The following is a 15,039-nucleotide window of genomic DNA, read 5'->3' as shown; positions in this document are numbered from 1 at the left end:
GTCCTCCTCACTCTAATTTACTTGCAACAATTCAAATGGCCAGAATTTTAATTCAGTTTTTTTTTTACAGTACTCCAGTTTCTGGTTATGGTTAGATTGGCAGGTGAATGTCAAAAGTACGGCTTCTTCTGGCAGCCGAATACTTGATATCATTGCCTTAAAATTTAGAATGCGGTGTTTCAAGCAGAAGAAATGTGGGAGGAATGTGAAGCTCAAAGGTGAAGGAAAATCCTACAAGAGAGGAGAGGAGACAAAGGTGGTGATAGGTATTTGGCAAGAAGAGATCCCCCCACACACACCTAAAAAACAGTTTTCAAACACTGGTTGTGCAAGGCTGAAATCAGACCCAGAACAAGGAACATGGGGCGTTGTAACAGCAACAACAACATCTAGTATTTACATAGCTGAGAGTGTTCAAAGGACTTTACAGGCAATACTGTACAACAGCCCTGCAAACAAAGCTAGTGTTTTCCCTGTATTGCAAACTGGTAAACAATTGCAGCTTTGCCAAAGGTCCCTTGTGTGTCAATAGCAGAGGTAAGATTTGAAACAGGGATTGAACCAGCCATGACACATCATTAGCACACAATGAATAAAGAATACCTCTGACGTGCCCACGTGCCACAAAGTAACAGAAGCCATGTATGGGACGATCACAATTAGTGTATTATGCATGGGGGGGGGGGGTCTGGATTGTGCCCATCAGGCGCTAGAAAGTTGTGAGTCAGTCATGCTCAGGTGTCCTCCAGGCACACTCTTTTTAGAAATTAATTGTAGCCTGCCCTTTGGAAAAGGCTATTTTTAATTCAAAACTAACCATATTGTTCAGCAATAGATGCACCCCTGACTGGTGAGAAATTCCAGAGCCCAGATCTACAGAGTTTGGCTTTCTCCAGCCAGCTCCCAGCCCTCTTCTCCCCTTAGGTAAAAGGTAAAGGTTCCCTTGCTCGAAAGCCAGTCAAGTCCGACTCTAGGGTTGCGGTGCTCATCTCCGTTTCAAAGCCGAAGAGCCAGCGCTGTCCGAAGACGTTTCCGTGGTCATGTGGCCGGCATGACTAAACACCAAGGCGCACGGAATGCTGTTACCTTCCCACTGAAGTGGTACCTATTTATCTACTTGCAATTTCTCGCTTTCGAACTGCTAGGTTGGCAGGAACTGGAACTAGAGATGGGAGCTCACTCCATCATGCGGCACCCAGGTCTCGAACTGCTGAACAGCCTGCAGTTCAGCATCTTAACCACTTGAGCCACCGCTGCACCGCTTCTCCCCTTACAACTGGCTTAAAATAGTTTCTCTGCAACCTCTCAGTAGCTGGAGGGTATCACTACCCCCAAGTCTACTCATGGATGTTACATTCCAAAGGCTGGCCAACCATTCAGTTGTTAAGCGAGCCAGTTTGGTGTAATGGTTAGGAGCGCGTACTTTAATCTGGGAGAACCGGGTTTGATTCCCCACTCCTCCACATGCAGCTGCTGGCGTGACCTTGGGTCAGTTACAAGTTCTTTCATACCCTGCCACACATTTTGTTATTGAAAGAACTCCCTCAGCCCCACCCACCTCACAGGGTGTCTGTTGTGGGGAGGGGAGGCGAAGGGAAAGGAGATTGTAAACCATTCTGAGACTCCTTTGGGCAGTGAAGGGTGGGGTATAAATCCAATCTCATCTTCTTCTCTTCCTGCAGAAAGCATCTGAGTATAGAGGTCTTGTTGCACATTGTAGCTGGGGAGGAATACCAAGGGTATGCTGGGGGAAAGAGAGCCCATCCCTGGGTTGCAGACTGACCTTGAACCTACTCCACCCAGTAAAGTTTCAGTTCTGAAGATCCCCAGTGGTGAGCCAGGGGTAATGTGTCAACCTCAGAACATTGGTGTGGAGGCACAGGGCAAGTAGCTTCCAAATTCATTGTTCAATCTGGAACTGTCATCAATGAGTTTTAATGTTGAATGCAGATCACATCCAGTCCCACTGCAATCCAGTGTTTTCTTGGCTGTCCTTTCAGTTTTTTAAAAACCTGATTTGTGATTTTTTAAAACTGCAAATTGTACCTAGGGTTGCCAACTGCCTGGAGGAAAAAAAATGTCCTTCATCAGGCTGTAGAACAAAGAACAAAAGGTAGAGAGGGCCAGTGTGATGCAGGGGTTGAAATACTGGGTGAAGATCTGGGAGACCCAGGTTCAGATCCCACTGTTCTGAGCCAAGCTACAAGTTACCCTTCTTCATCCATTTTCTGCACAGCTGTGAGGAAACACTTATTTAAAAAGACAGAGCCCAAAAGGGGAAGGAAAGACTCCTCCCCCCAGCAGTTTCCTCATGCAAAAACTGTACTGGGGTGTTATTTTGCAGATTTTGCTCTTCCATGTGCACAACTCCCTCCACATGGATATTCTGCCAATAAAGCTCTCCGGGTGACCTTGGCCTAGTCTCACCTGTAACTATGTATGCTCAGGAAGAAACATGTAGGCTGTACAGGGCCGGCCCGAGGTGTTTCTGCACCCTAGACGAGGCCAGCTTGTGGTGCCCCCAGGTGATGCCAACCTCCCGGTGGGGCCTGGAGACCACCCAGAAACACCCCGCGGAGCAGAGGCACCACAAGAACCTGGCTGGGCACCCTCCAAAGCAGCCAGGTAAGGGAGGGGGTGCAGGCAGAGAGGCTGCAAGACTCACCGGCGCTCGCTGCCCAGCGAACCCGCACCCTATCCGGCCGCCTCCAGTGGCCGCTCTGGATCCGGCTTTGACGGTGGGGACCAGCAGCTCTCCTTGGTGGGTGGCAGCAGCGGCAGCCTCAGCGCTGTCCGGCCCAACAGCCAATCCGGCGCCGAGAGAAGGAGGGGGAGCGCACAGCCAGGCGCGCCGGCCAAAGCAAGGACAACGATGCGGCAGGGCTCACTTGCGCAGGGGGCTCCGGTGGGCGGACGAATAGCAGCCCCTCCCTGAAGGGAGACAGACGGGCCAGCCCTCCCTCCCTCCTTTGGCGACCGAGCCCTGCTGCCCGGACCCAAGGGCGGCCGCGGCGTCTGGTGGTTCCCCTGCCCTGCCCACAGGGAGGGGGTGCTCCTTCCGGCAGCAGAGGCTGCCCTTCTTCCCCGGAGCCTGCTGGCTGCCGACTCTGGGTGGGTGGGAGGGAGGGGGCACTGCTGCTGCTGCGGTTGGGCCGGGAAGTGCCGGAAGGCGGGTGGATGGCGGTGCCAGGCTGGGCTGAGTAGCAAGAAGGGCTCGTCAGGGCAGCCAGGGATGCAGGGCTTTTGGTGGGGGCTTTGGTGGGGGGGGCAGGTCCTGTTTGGCGCCCCTAAGGGCCACCGCGCTCTAGGCGAGACCCTAGCTCGCCTATTTTCCCTATTTCTTACACCTGTTCTCAAGGAGCCATAATTTTATGTTTTGAGACCTGGAATATTTCTCACAAACACACTTTTAAGAGACCTTTAAAAGGTGTCCGTGTGTGGGTAAAGCTCTGAGGCAGGCATGGAAGGAGACAGGAAGTATCAGAATGATCAGTTAAAGTTTATTGAAGGAAAACGGGGATGTAATATAATATTTAAATATGTTACAGCATAAGATAACAAAATAGAATAACACAAACAAAAGTAACAATACCCATAACATCGCTCCAGTGTCCACACAAAATAGTTGTCCAAGATGAACCCCACAGAATGGTGGGGACACTGAGGAAAGAAGAGAAAGCAAGGAAAGCAGAAGAAGATATTACGATCATCTTCTGTGTGGAGATGTCATCTGGTTTGGTTTATGAGTGTTCAGGTATCCAGTGATCCAAGTGGACCATAGACCTACTGTACAGAGCCAGGATTCCAGGAGGGATTGCTTGGCAAGGGAGCCAAGTAAGAATCTGGGCACTGATTTCCATGAAGAACAGAAAACTGAAAAGCCCCAACTCTCAGATCCCAGATTTTCCTCCCAAGAACTCAGAGAGTATCCAGGGAATTTTTGTTCCAACCTCTCTGCTCCCTTGTTTGACCAGCAAACTTCCATCCTTCTCAGAGAAGACCTGGCACATGCCTACGTCATCAAAGTTCCACAGCAGCTCATTTTTTGGAACTTCTCAAGAAGGCTCAGAGGACGAAAAAGTGAAGCCCGGTACTACAGTGCCCACCATGTCCCTCTCACGGCCTGGGATGTCCTAAGGAGAGTGCCGTCCCAGGTCAAAACCCTTATTCCGCGGCTCTGTCTGTTCCTCTTCCGTAACACGCAGCAGCCGACCCGAGGAGGAGACAGGGGCTTTATTGAAGGAGGCCTCAAAGTGATGGGTGGCCTCCCTCTCTCTGCTCCCACCATTGCTGAAGGGCACGTGGTAGGCCTCTGATTTCACTGTGGCCTGTGAGGAAACTTGAGGTGATGGGTAGCAGCTGGAAGCCCAGTTTCCCCCACAAGAGACAGGAAACCGGGGTGGATGGGGTGGATTCTTCTTCTTCCAAACTGGAATGGGGGGTGGCGGGGCAGCTGGGGGGGACAGGGGGCTGGCAGCCTCCGTGGAGACTTGCACCTTGATGCTGCTCTTGAAGTGTTGACGCCGGGCCCCCACGCCCCCCAGTGGCATTCCGGCAAATGACACATCTCTGGTGGGATCTGCAGAGGCCAACTGCCTGCAGTTCTGTCCCTCAGGGTTCTGCAGAGAAAGCAGCAGAGGGTCCGTGCCCACACTCAAAGGGGAGACTAGTGGGGCCGACTGGGCAGGTTCCCTGGTGTTGAAGGACGAGCTCCAAAATTCTGGAAGGTGGAGGGGAAAAAGCAATACAGGGTTATTAAGACTGCTTGCGTCTGTGGGAGGAGGGGGAACTGAGGCAACTTAGCCCCCCACCCCAGATATCCTTTGACTTCCTGTTGCCCTCTTACCCAGGCCTGGAAAATGAAAGGCAAAGTGGGTTGCTAGGAAATGCCTGGAGAGGCCCCGCCCCCAACCCATCCGGTTCAATCACAACAAGCAGTGTCTGAAGGAGTGAGCCGTGACTCACGGAAGCTCATCCCCCGCCACACATTTTGTTAATCTTTTAAGGTGCTCCTGGACTCTTGCTCTTTTCTACAACAAGAGGTGTGCTAGGGAAAATTTGTCCTGTTCTCCTGGTTTGACTTAAAACAAGAGAAAGGTATTAAGAGTCCCGTGGGACAGGAGAAAAGCAAGATGCAAATATTTAAAATATATTTAAATTAATAATTAAAAAAAAATTAAAGCATTGTGTGATTATGTATTATTCCTTGTTATTAATGTTAGGATTTATTGTAAAGAAGTTCAATGTTGATGTATCCAGATTGAGGGGAACGAGGCAGTCTGTGTGGGAAGTTTTACTGAGTCAGACCACCAGTCCTTGTTGTAACCAGGTATTGTGTACTTCAATTGGCAGTGGTCCTCCAGGTCTCAGACCCGGCTAAATCAATGTTCTTACTAGAGATTTACATGCAAAGCATATGTTCTTTCACAGAGCTCTGGCCCGGCCTCATAATCTATGCACATACTGCCCATCCAGATCAGTACTGTGTCTCAGTGGCAGAAGCTCTGCTTTGCATGCAGAAGGTCCCAGGTTTGATCCCCGGCATCTCAAGTTAAAAGAATCAAGTTAGCTTATTGCGAGCCGCTGCCATTCAGAGTAGTTAATACTGCCCATGATAGACCAATGGTCTGTCTGACTTGTATAAGGGAGCTTCTGTACCACTGAGAGAGAGATGCCCCCACATATGGGTTTATATGGGTCAAAGTAGGGCTATTTTTGGGCAGGAACACACAGGAACGGAGTTCCGGCTGGCTCCTGCGTTGGCCACGCCCAGCAGGAACTCATTAGCATAATAGGCCACACCTAACAGCAGACACTCATTAGGATTGGCTACATTAGGGGTGTGTGGCCTAACATGCAAAGAAGTTCCTGCTACAAAAAAAGCCCAGGGTTTTGACAGCAAAGTAAACAGAATAAGAAGCAAAAGGTGGGTGTGGTTGGATGACCACACTTCTGGTAACATGTGGGTGTGGCCTAATATGCTAATAAGCTGTGCTGTCCAGGGTGTGGCCTAATATGCTAATGTGTTTCTGCTGCTGGGTGTGGCCTAATATGCTAATGAGTTCCTGCTGGGCTTTTTCTACAAAAAAAGCCCTGGGTCAAAGGCTAGACAGAGAGCATGTAAGAAAGGATGCAAGTTTAAGGAACTGTTACAGTTTTAAGACCAGGTCAGCCCAAAGGCACTTACCAAGTCCCAAATGTGCAATGGCTTCTAGCTGTTGGCAGGATGAGGCCTTCTGGATGGGCTGGGGAAGATGCAAAGGGAGAGGGAGAATGTCCCTAGGGGGGGCAGGAAAGAGAGAGAGAGAGAGAGTCTGAAATGGAACCCTTGGCAAGCAAACATACGCAAACTAAAGTTTTGCACACGCATGAAATTTGTTCAAAATCCAGAATTCAGATTTCAAATTCAAATAAGAAATGCCCGCCCCTCCCCCCCCCCCAAGCTTGATTGTGGTGGAAAGCTTTTCATTTTTTTTAAAATGAAACTTGAGTCTTGCTGGTCAACATAAATGGAAAGCATATGAAGTCTTAACTTGGCAAAATCAGTGTTTTTAATATGCTGTTTTTTAAAAAAAACAAAACAAAACACCTTTCGTCAGCAGTGTTCAAAATGGCACATTGCTGTAAAAACACTTATGTGGAGCCAAACTGTTTTCACAGTTTTTGCAGGAAAATGTGTTTGTAGCAGCAGCCCGGGGATACTTGCTTGAGAATTCCCACCCCCGCATGCCCAGTTACAGCTACAGCCAAGCCGCAGTCCTGGGGAAGAGATGGCTCAGGTTGGTGTCAAGACCAAGGCTGCTTGATTGTTACTTACGGTGTGGAGCAGTAGGAAGCGATGAGATGCAAGAGGCTGGGAAACTTCATGTCAGAGCCCTCGAGTGAGATGACTGGGCAAAAGAAGAAGGTGAACAGGATTCAATGGTTCTCAGAACTAGCACTGGGGCATATATGCTGCCTGAAATTCGTTTCGGAAAAATATCAGATATTCTCTGAAAACTTGAATATATGCCCAGACACCAACTATTTGAGATCTGTCTATGGTATTGTGTCCTTTACAACATGTCCTGTATCACAGAGGACATCCTGTCCTATATCACATGTTTACCCAGCCCTGTCCTTCCTAGCACGCGCAGATCTCCCCTCTTCCATTTTATCCTCAATTAAGCTGAGAGAACACGACTGGCCTAAGGTCAGACAGCACAGTGCAGGGGTTAGGGTGTCAGACTAGAATCTGGGAGATCCAGGTTCAGATCCCCGCTGCGCCATGAAAGCTTGCTGGGTGACCTCGGGCCAGCTACCCTCTCTCAGCCTAACCTACCTCACAGGGGCTGTTGTTGTTGTGAGGATAAATGGTGGGAGAAGAGAATTGTGTTGTAAGCTACTTTGGAGCCCCAGCATGGAGAAAAATGGGATATAAACAGAGGTCATTTCGGGGGGATCGCGGGGGATCGCAGTTCCCCCGGGCGGGGCATATGACGAAGCCCCGCCCCCTGCTTCCAGCCACCCCGCTTCCGGCCCTCATTCAGCCAGGAGGAGGCAGGAGAAGAGGGAGGGTAAGTTGCTTCCTCCCTGCCTCTCCCCACCCCTGCCTGCCTGGGGCCAGGGAGGGCCTTCGCGGGGCTTCCTTGCACTCCCGCCGGCCTTGCAGGTCCACCGCCGGGCCCCTGATGTCAGGGGGTGTGGCATATGCTAATGAGTTATGCTAATGAGTTCCCCTAGCTCTTTTTCTACGAAACGACCCCTGAATATAAATATCTAAGTTAATAAATAAGGTCACTAGTGAGCTTTGTGGCTGATTGGGTAGTTGGTGGTACTTCTAAATGCTGAGGCAAGGCTTTGCCTACCACTTTCCCTCAGTCTCTCAACACTGAGTTGCACAACTGATAGGGTTGCCAGGTCTGGGTTGAAAAATACCTGGAGACTTTGGGGGGTGGATCCAGGAGAGGGCAGGGTTTGGGGAGGGGAGGGGTATCCGCATGGTACAATGCCATAGAGTCCACTGCCCAAAGCAGCCATTTTCTCCAGGGGAGCTGATCTCCGTCAGCTGGAGGTCAGTTCTAAAAGCAGGAGATCCCCAGGCCCCACCTGGAGGTTGGCAACCCTAACAACTGAAGAAATAATGTGGCCACAGGCAAGTTGACCCAACTGCTTTAAGTCCTGCCTGAGCATATGCTGAGTATCTTCCTTTCGTGTGGAATAGGTTCTGCCATTTCAAACAGCCGGAGGGAGGGAATTGGGACTGAATACTTTGCCATTTAAGAAATAAAATGCCTCCCCGTAAAAAGCTGACTCAGTCTGGGAGAAGGCTAGGGAGAATCTGCACTGGATTTTTCTGCCTGACATACAGGAGGGAGCCCTGTTGGATTCAAAGGTTGGATTCACCAGCATGCTCCTCTCTGTCTGACCCCCTAAAAGACCATGCTGGCCTTACCTGTAGGCTCCTGGTGGAGACAATAGGTGGTCACAAAAACTGGAGATGAATTGTCCGGGAGACGCAGGCAGAGAACCTGGCATTGTCGTGTGTTTGATCTGCGCACCAGAAAGGTCTTTTTTTTGGGGGGGGGAGAGAAGCAGAAAAGGGGAGAGAGGTATAATATGAGTGAGAAGATGCAAAGATGGGAGAGCACATCAAGAACAAATATATATTGCAAGAGCCACGCTCATGTAGAACATGGAGTCTGCTGAAAGGAGGAAAAAACCCACAATGGCTTCATTATGCACCCACAAACACCACGTCCTTAACTTCCCCGTGTCAGGCTGGCTCTGCGGCCAAGTGAAGGGTCACTGAGGGAGCAGAATGGACTGCACCACTTCAGAGCGGAGCGTCCGCATTTTTCAAAGTTCCCCATCATCTATCATTCTTTGTAAGCAGAAAACTAGAACAATATATACAGAACTAGGTTAGAACTTTCTCACTGATGTGCTTTTAAACAAACAAACAAACCTGCAGGGAGTTTTTAAAAATATGATTGCCCTGCCTGAGATCTGAAGTGGTACAGCCCACTCTTTCTCTTCAAAATTCTACCATCTGCATGTGTAGACATGGCTTTAGTTAAACTCCTTCCTGGTTCTGTAACTGCAATCTCTCTTTTATCCATAAGTAAACCCTGAAAAAGAACAAGGAGATCGGGGTATCAGTCCTATATTCGAAATTGACCGTCAAGTGTAAACTGTGTGGTTAACAGATGTTAAGTGGAAAGTAACCCAGTCTGCATGAAGGGATCTTGAGTAAGGACTTTTAAATGGGGGAAACTGTGCTTTGCTTTTAAAAGGGAAGATATTAGAGGTCAAAACTCACCATGCAAGGCCTTCCTAGGGGATGCCTGGGCAAGAGAAAGACATTCTGGGCATGCTCCATATTTTACATCTATATTTCTAAGCTGTCAGTTATTTTCCCGGTATTTCCAGGTGGGCAGCCATGTTGTTCTGAAGCAGTAGAACAAAGTTTTAGTCAAGTGGCACTTTTAAGACCAAAAAAGCTTTATTCAAGGTATGAGTTTTCATGTGGACACACACTTCTTCAGATACAATGAAATGGAAATAGAAATAACCATCATACATATAGAGAGTGGAAAGTCACTTAGCATACAGAATAATGAAGGTGGTTTTAACAGATTAAAAGAATAATAAGCTTAGTATACTTGGAAAGAATAGTTAAAATTAAAAGAATAATAAGCTTAGTATACTTAGTATACTTGGAACAGGCTATCACCTGTTTGGGTTCAACTGGAGACGACGACAGAAAGTCCATACCTTGAATAAAACTCTGTTGGTCTTAAAGGTGCCACTGGACTCAAACGTTATTCCGGTATTTGTTCTCATCAACCACTTTGTGAATTCTTTTAATTGCACTGTGGTTCTCTTTTTAAATAAGCAAACCAACACAAACAGCTGAGCCAGGGTTGCCAACTGACCAAAAACCCAGCTTGGACTACAGACATTACTGCTGCCCGGCTGTTAACGTCTAAGTCTAGCCAAGTGTGCTGGGCCTGGGGTTGCCAGTCCCAGGTGGGGCCTGGAGATCTCCCAGAATCACAACTGATCTCCAGATTACAGAGATCAAGTCCCATGGAGAAAACAGCTGCTTTGGAGGTGGACTCTATGGCTATTATACCAAGCTGACCTCCCTCCCTTCTCCCAACCCTGCCCTACCCAGTCTCCTCTCCCAAAATCTTCAGGAATTTCCCAACCCAGAGTTGGCAGCTCTAGAGCCTGGACCTCTCTTGGGTTCCCAAGAAGCTCCACCTCCAATTCCAGATTGCCATTACCAACTTTTTTTCCTGGTAGGGCTCCTGTGCCCTGATAGAAAATCAGCTTTCCTGTCTCCATTCTGTGGAAAAATTACACGAACTACATTTCTGTCTGTCCTGATAAGTTTCGTTTATTGTCTTAGCCATTGGCCATAACAGCACAAAGTAAATCAAAGCACAACAGAAATATACATCAATAGCTTGCAGTAAGTCCTAGACCCCGTCTTATCTTTTTTGCCGCCCGTGCAAACAAAGCCATTCTGCTAGTAACATGTGCATCAGTATCAGAAAGCAAGAACACGGTCAAATCCTGCTCAGCAGTTCCATTATACAGAGGTACAATAGGATAAATAAACCTTTGCCTAAGTGATTCGTGCCATAAACATCTCAGAATGTAATGCTCGACATCATCCACTTAATCCATACCACATAGGCATATTCTAGAAGCGGCAGGGGCACCCAGAAAGCGACCAATACAAACCATTGAAGGTATGGCATGGAACCTTAGGGCAGTAAAAGCCCTTCTCAGCTCCAAAGTAGTTAGTTTCTCAAGATATACAGTCCTACAATGGTCTCTTTTGAAGCTCTTATACAAGGGGGCTGTCTGTCATGTGACGTTTAAAAGGCACAGGAGCCCCAAAGGGGAAAACAAAGCAACAACTTCATCCAAGCGGTGCATAAAGCTGATGGTGGCAACACAGGGATAAAGTTCCCACACCACGTATTTATTCCCCTTGTGTTTTTCATCGTGGCACAGGAATACGAAATTCAGCAGCTGCACATCATACACCACGGGATGTTCTAGCTGTTGGATTTTTGCCTGTCCCACCTGGGTATTACATGGCCTGCTGAAAGAACAAGTGGTCACCCTATTCAGTGGGGGCAGGATTAGCAGTTTGCCACTGTTTCAGAGGCACACTGCACGATTAATATTCACCCAGCCCTCACCCACTCTTTTTAGCCAGAGCTTTGGGATAAATGGAGGGCTTTTGCATTGGAGTGATTGGAGTACTGAATTAGGATCTGGGGGAGCTGGATGCAAATCCTGATTCTGCCATGAAGCCTGCTGGGTGACCTTGGGCCAGTGTCTCTTCCTACCTCACTGGGTCGTTGTGAGGCCCATCAGTGCCTATGAGCCACAAGGTATAGATAGGAACTCTCAGGCTGGGGCAAGTGATGCTCTGTATTCTTGGTGCTTGGGGGGGGGAGGCAACAGTGGGAGGGCTTCTGGTGTCCGGGCCCCACTGCTGGACCTCCTGATGCCACCTGGTATTTTTGGCCACTGTGTGACACAAAGTGTTGGACTGGATGGGCCATTGGCCTGATCCAACATTGCCTTCTCTTATGTTCTTATGTAACATGTATACCAGTGGTGGCGAACCTATGGCACGCGTGCCAGAGGCGGCACTCAGAGCCCTCTCAGTGGGCACAAGTGCCATTGCTCCAGCCAGGCCCAGACCGTCATTAAAGTGTGGAATTCTCTGCCAAATAATTTTAAGTAAATGAAAGCATTTAGGATTGCTTTCCTTACTTTGTTTGGATCATCTTATGTTAAGGTATGAGGAGTTTTTTCTAAACGAAAACCTCAGTATTCAGGTTAAATTGCCGTGTTGGCACTCTGCGATAAATAAGTGGGTTTTGGGTCGCAGTTTGGGCACTCGGTCTCTAAAAGGTTCGCCACCACTGATGTATACTGTCCTGAGCTCCTTGGGGAAAGGGTAAAATAAAAATTGCACTAGAGTCGAGGCAGAACAAACGAACCCCCTTGATCCTCACCCCAGGAGGTTCACGTTGCAAGATGTGGAGGGCCGTAGCTGAGTTGATGCCCATCTGGAGCCAAACGGGCTGGGTGAGCCGCAGCCGCCCCACCAGGCTGATGTTCCGTGGAGATGTCTGTGCCTCGTGCCGGGGGTTGGCATAGGGCTCAGGGTAATCATAGATGGGATTCCGAGTCATCCTGAGCTAGGAGGGGAAAGGGAAAAAAACCGTCTTCTAAACGCAGGGAGGAGCAGCAGCAGAAAGGGCAAATTAGCCCTTGGAAAATGGTTGTTTTTGTTCAGTGACTGCCAGACAGACAAGCAAAGGCTTGATTTCTCTCTCCCCAGCCCCCACCCCACACTCTAGGCTGGACTTCTAAGCATTGCAGGCAGAAGTCCAGCAGGTGCATATTTCTCCAGCATGGAAATACCATCATGGGAGGGGGTAGAGGGGTAGGAGAGAATGCACCAGTTACACACTGTGCCTGCCACGGGGCTTTCAAAAGGCACCAGCGTCCTGCTGGCAGCAGAGGAGGGGTGGCTGCCACCCTAAGCATGGAGGGGACACAGCGGGAAAGAACATGAAATGAAAGAGCAGGCTCCGAACTGTTATAAAACACTGTGGGGGCGAGGGGGGGGGGGAGAACAGGGCATGAATCAGCTCGATGGCAGAATGCCATGGGTGGCTGCATGCTGGGAAGTGCACAATTTTAGCACATCGTAGCTTTGCCCATTTCTGCCCCAGATAGAGAGACAGAGACTGCCAACTTCCTGTAAATGGAGAGAGGGGAAAGTCTAAACCCTCTCAGTCCTCACGCCCCCCCCCAAAAAAACACAGCCAACGTACTGAAACTATGTCTTTCATTTGATGCCTTCCCCACAGCCCACATTTGGACTAGTAGGCTCCTTGGGGCACAGATCTGTCATTTTGTGCTTATATAAACCTCATGCTCATGGATGGTCACATGGCTACCAATAATATTTAAAGTTTGCCTGCCTGCTGGTGCCACGCGGGTGGCACCTGCCCAAGGAAGGTGGCCTCTCCAGGAGTAACTGAATTCTTCAGCCAAGAATTCTTGACTCATCCCCACTGGCATGCCCTGCTGGCATCCCCCCTCTCACAGGGCGAGGCACCAGTGGCTTCAGACCCAGCCCAAAGGTGCCTTGTGGTCCTGTGGGGAAGTGCATCAAAAGGGAAGGGGCGGGGAGTTTCCTCCCATTACCATGAAGCGGGGAGGGCGACAAATCCCCCATTTCCATCTTGAGAACCCAGGAATCCTACACGCCCCCCCCCCTCCTCCAAGACACAGCCACTTGACCCCTTGACAGATTCAGGCCCTAGGGCTCCGTGCACCAAGAACTCCCCTCCCCTCTTAAATTACTAGATCTCACCCTCCTCTTGCGAAATGTAGAAATTATCTGGTTTCTACCCGGTTGCGCTATTCGGCACGAGCAATCTGCCCATAACATTCACCATCATCACTACAGCGTGGGTATTACACAACGCTCTTCTCCACAAACACGTGTTTTAAAAAGTGGGGGGAGGGAAATCGTAAATAATAGGTAAATACTTCGCAGCAGGAGTAAAGGCGTCCGGCTCCTGATTCCTCTGCCCCCCACCAGCAATAAGACCCCCCCCACACACACACACACCGACACTCACTCTGGTCTTTTGGCGGCAACGGTTAGACCCCCGGACTCCACATCCCTGGACTTCTGCGGCTCTAGCCTTTAGGCTCTACCGCCCTCCTCGGAGCCAGGATGCGCGGCGCAACAAGGCAGACCTGTCGCAAACAAGGAAATCAGCCGCCCTGAGAAGGAAACCGGGCCCGGCTCTAAGGGAGGAAGTTTGGTAAGTATGCAGATCGAGACGGGAACGACCCCCTGCAGGGGGGTTTCCAACAAGCCCTCCTTGCCTCTCCTACCCGAGCCGCTCACCTCCTCTCTCCGCCATCCCAGCGACCGCGTGTGGCTTCCCCTCCTTTCCCATGTGATTTCTCTTCCTTGCCCTCCTCCAGGCTGCGATCCAGGGAGAGGGCGAGGCCTGGGGGAACACCAGGAAGGATGGGCACCTGGCGGCGCCTCCTGATTCCGGGGCTTTGTGTTGAGGCTGAGTCCCAGAAGGCGCCGCTGGACTGCTTTTCCAGTCCCTTGAACAGCCACTCTTACGCGAGGAGTACGCAGGCAGTAGAGGAAGCCTCTGAGCGCGTGCAGAGGACGGCTTCGCAAATGTTTAGAGAGCAGGGGGTTATGGTGATACCTACTGACCGGGAAAAATTCATGTGGGTAGCCATGTTGGTGTGAAGCAGCAGAACAAAGTCTGAGTCCAGTGGCACCTTTAAGACGAACAAAATTTTATTCAGTGTGTAAACTTTACACACGAAAGCTTACAAGTTGAATAAAACTTTGTCGATCTTAAAGATGCCACTGGACTCAAACTTTGTTCTGTTGATCAGGAGGTATTGCACGGGAGGGAAGGCGGTATGGTATAGCCCGACCTCGTCAGATCTCGGAAGCTAAGCAGGGTCGGTACTTGGAAGGGAAACCACCAAGGAAGACTCTACAGAGGAAGGCAACAGCAGACCACCTCTGCTTCTCACTTGCCTTGAAACCCCGGGCCCCTTGCTGTGGTCGCCATTAGTTGGCTGTGACTTGAGTGCACTTGACGCACATGGGCATTGCACCCTGGACTTGGGAATGAATGCAACCTGTCATGTGAAAACAAGTTCCTGTTTCCTAAGAAAGCGGGACTAAGCCCTGGACTTTATTTTTCGACATCCCAAACAGTGTAAGGAATATGAAAATGTTTAGGGATGCTGGCCCTAAGCTGCAAGTCGGCTAGGAGTGTGTGTGTGGGGGGATTCAGAATTAAAATTATATATAGTAACAGAAAAACCAAACTACCTGTTTGCAGAGGCTTGGTGTGGGCAGCAGGCCTGGCAGAGGAGTATCATTACAGCTACTAGATGGCTCTGTGCTGCAGCCCTGCTAACGGCATACACAGCCATTTGTAACGATATGAGCTTATG

The 15,039-nt window shown here is 49.6% G+C and overlaps 1 protein-coding gene across 3 annotated transcripts; it reads right to left on the bottom strand.

The window, feature by feature from the left end:
* Positions 1 to 3,520: 3,520 nt before the first annotated feature.
* Positions 3,521 to 14,010, bottom strand: RIN1 (Ras and Rab interactor 1). 3 transcript variants are annotated; one of them, XM_015423928.1, is made up of 7 exons: positions 13,949 to 14,010; positions 13,674 to 13,794; positions 12,030 to 12,215; positions 8,435 to 8,549; positions 6,818 to 6,890; positions 6,188 to 6,279; positions 3,521 to 4,720 (listed from the first exon to the last, which is right to left on the bottom strand). In XM_015423928.1, exons 3-7 carry the CDS (start codon positions 12,207 to 12,209, stop codon positions 4,134 to 4,136), a joined length of 1,047 nt encoding a protein of 348 aa, XP_015279414.1. In that variant the 5' UTR covers positions 12,210 to 12,215; positions 13,674 to 13,794; positions 13,949 to 14,010; the 3' UTR covers positions 3,521 to 4,133. The 3 variants fall into 3 exon arrangements, with proteins under 3 accessions (XP_015279414.1, XP_015279415.1, XP_015279416.1); XM_015423929.1 differs by having other exon boundaries at positions 13,674 to 13,845; positions 13,949 to 13,998; XM_015423930.1 differs by having other exon boundaries at positions 13,936 to 13,960.
* Between the last annotated feature and the right edge of the window lie 1,029 nt (positions 14,011 to 15,039).

This window comes from Gekko japonicus, unplaced genomic scaffold, assembly GCF_001447785.1.
Source record: "Gekko japonicus isolate JY-2015 unplaced genomic scaffold, Gekko_japonicus_V1.1 scaffold313, whole genome shotgun sequence".
Taxonomy (NCBI): domain Eukaryota; kingdom Metazoa; phylum Chordata; class Lepidosauria; order Squamata; family Gekkonidae; genus Gekko; species Gekko japonicus.
This window is presented reverse-complemented; position numbering and strand designations above follow the sequence as displayed.

Bases quoted from the DNA above. Each gene is read 5' to 3' on its own strand.
- RIN1 (XM_015423928.1), bottom strand. From the start codon at position 12,209: ATGACTCGGAATCCCATCTATGATTACCCTGAGCCCTATGCCAACCCC. The intron at 6,891-8,434 runs GTAAGGCCAGCA...TCTTTTGCCCAG, and splicing joins TCTCCACCAGGAGCCTACAG to TCATCTCACTCGAGGGCTCT. The intron at 4,721-6,187 runs GTAAGTGCCTTT...TCCACCTTCCAG, and splicing joins CATTGCACATTTGGGACTTG to AATTTTGGAGCTCGTCCTTC.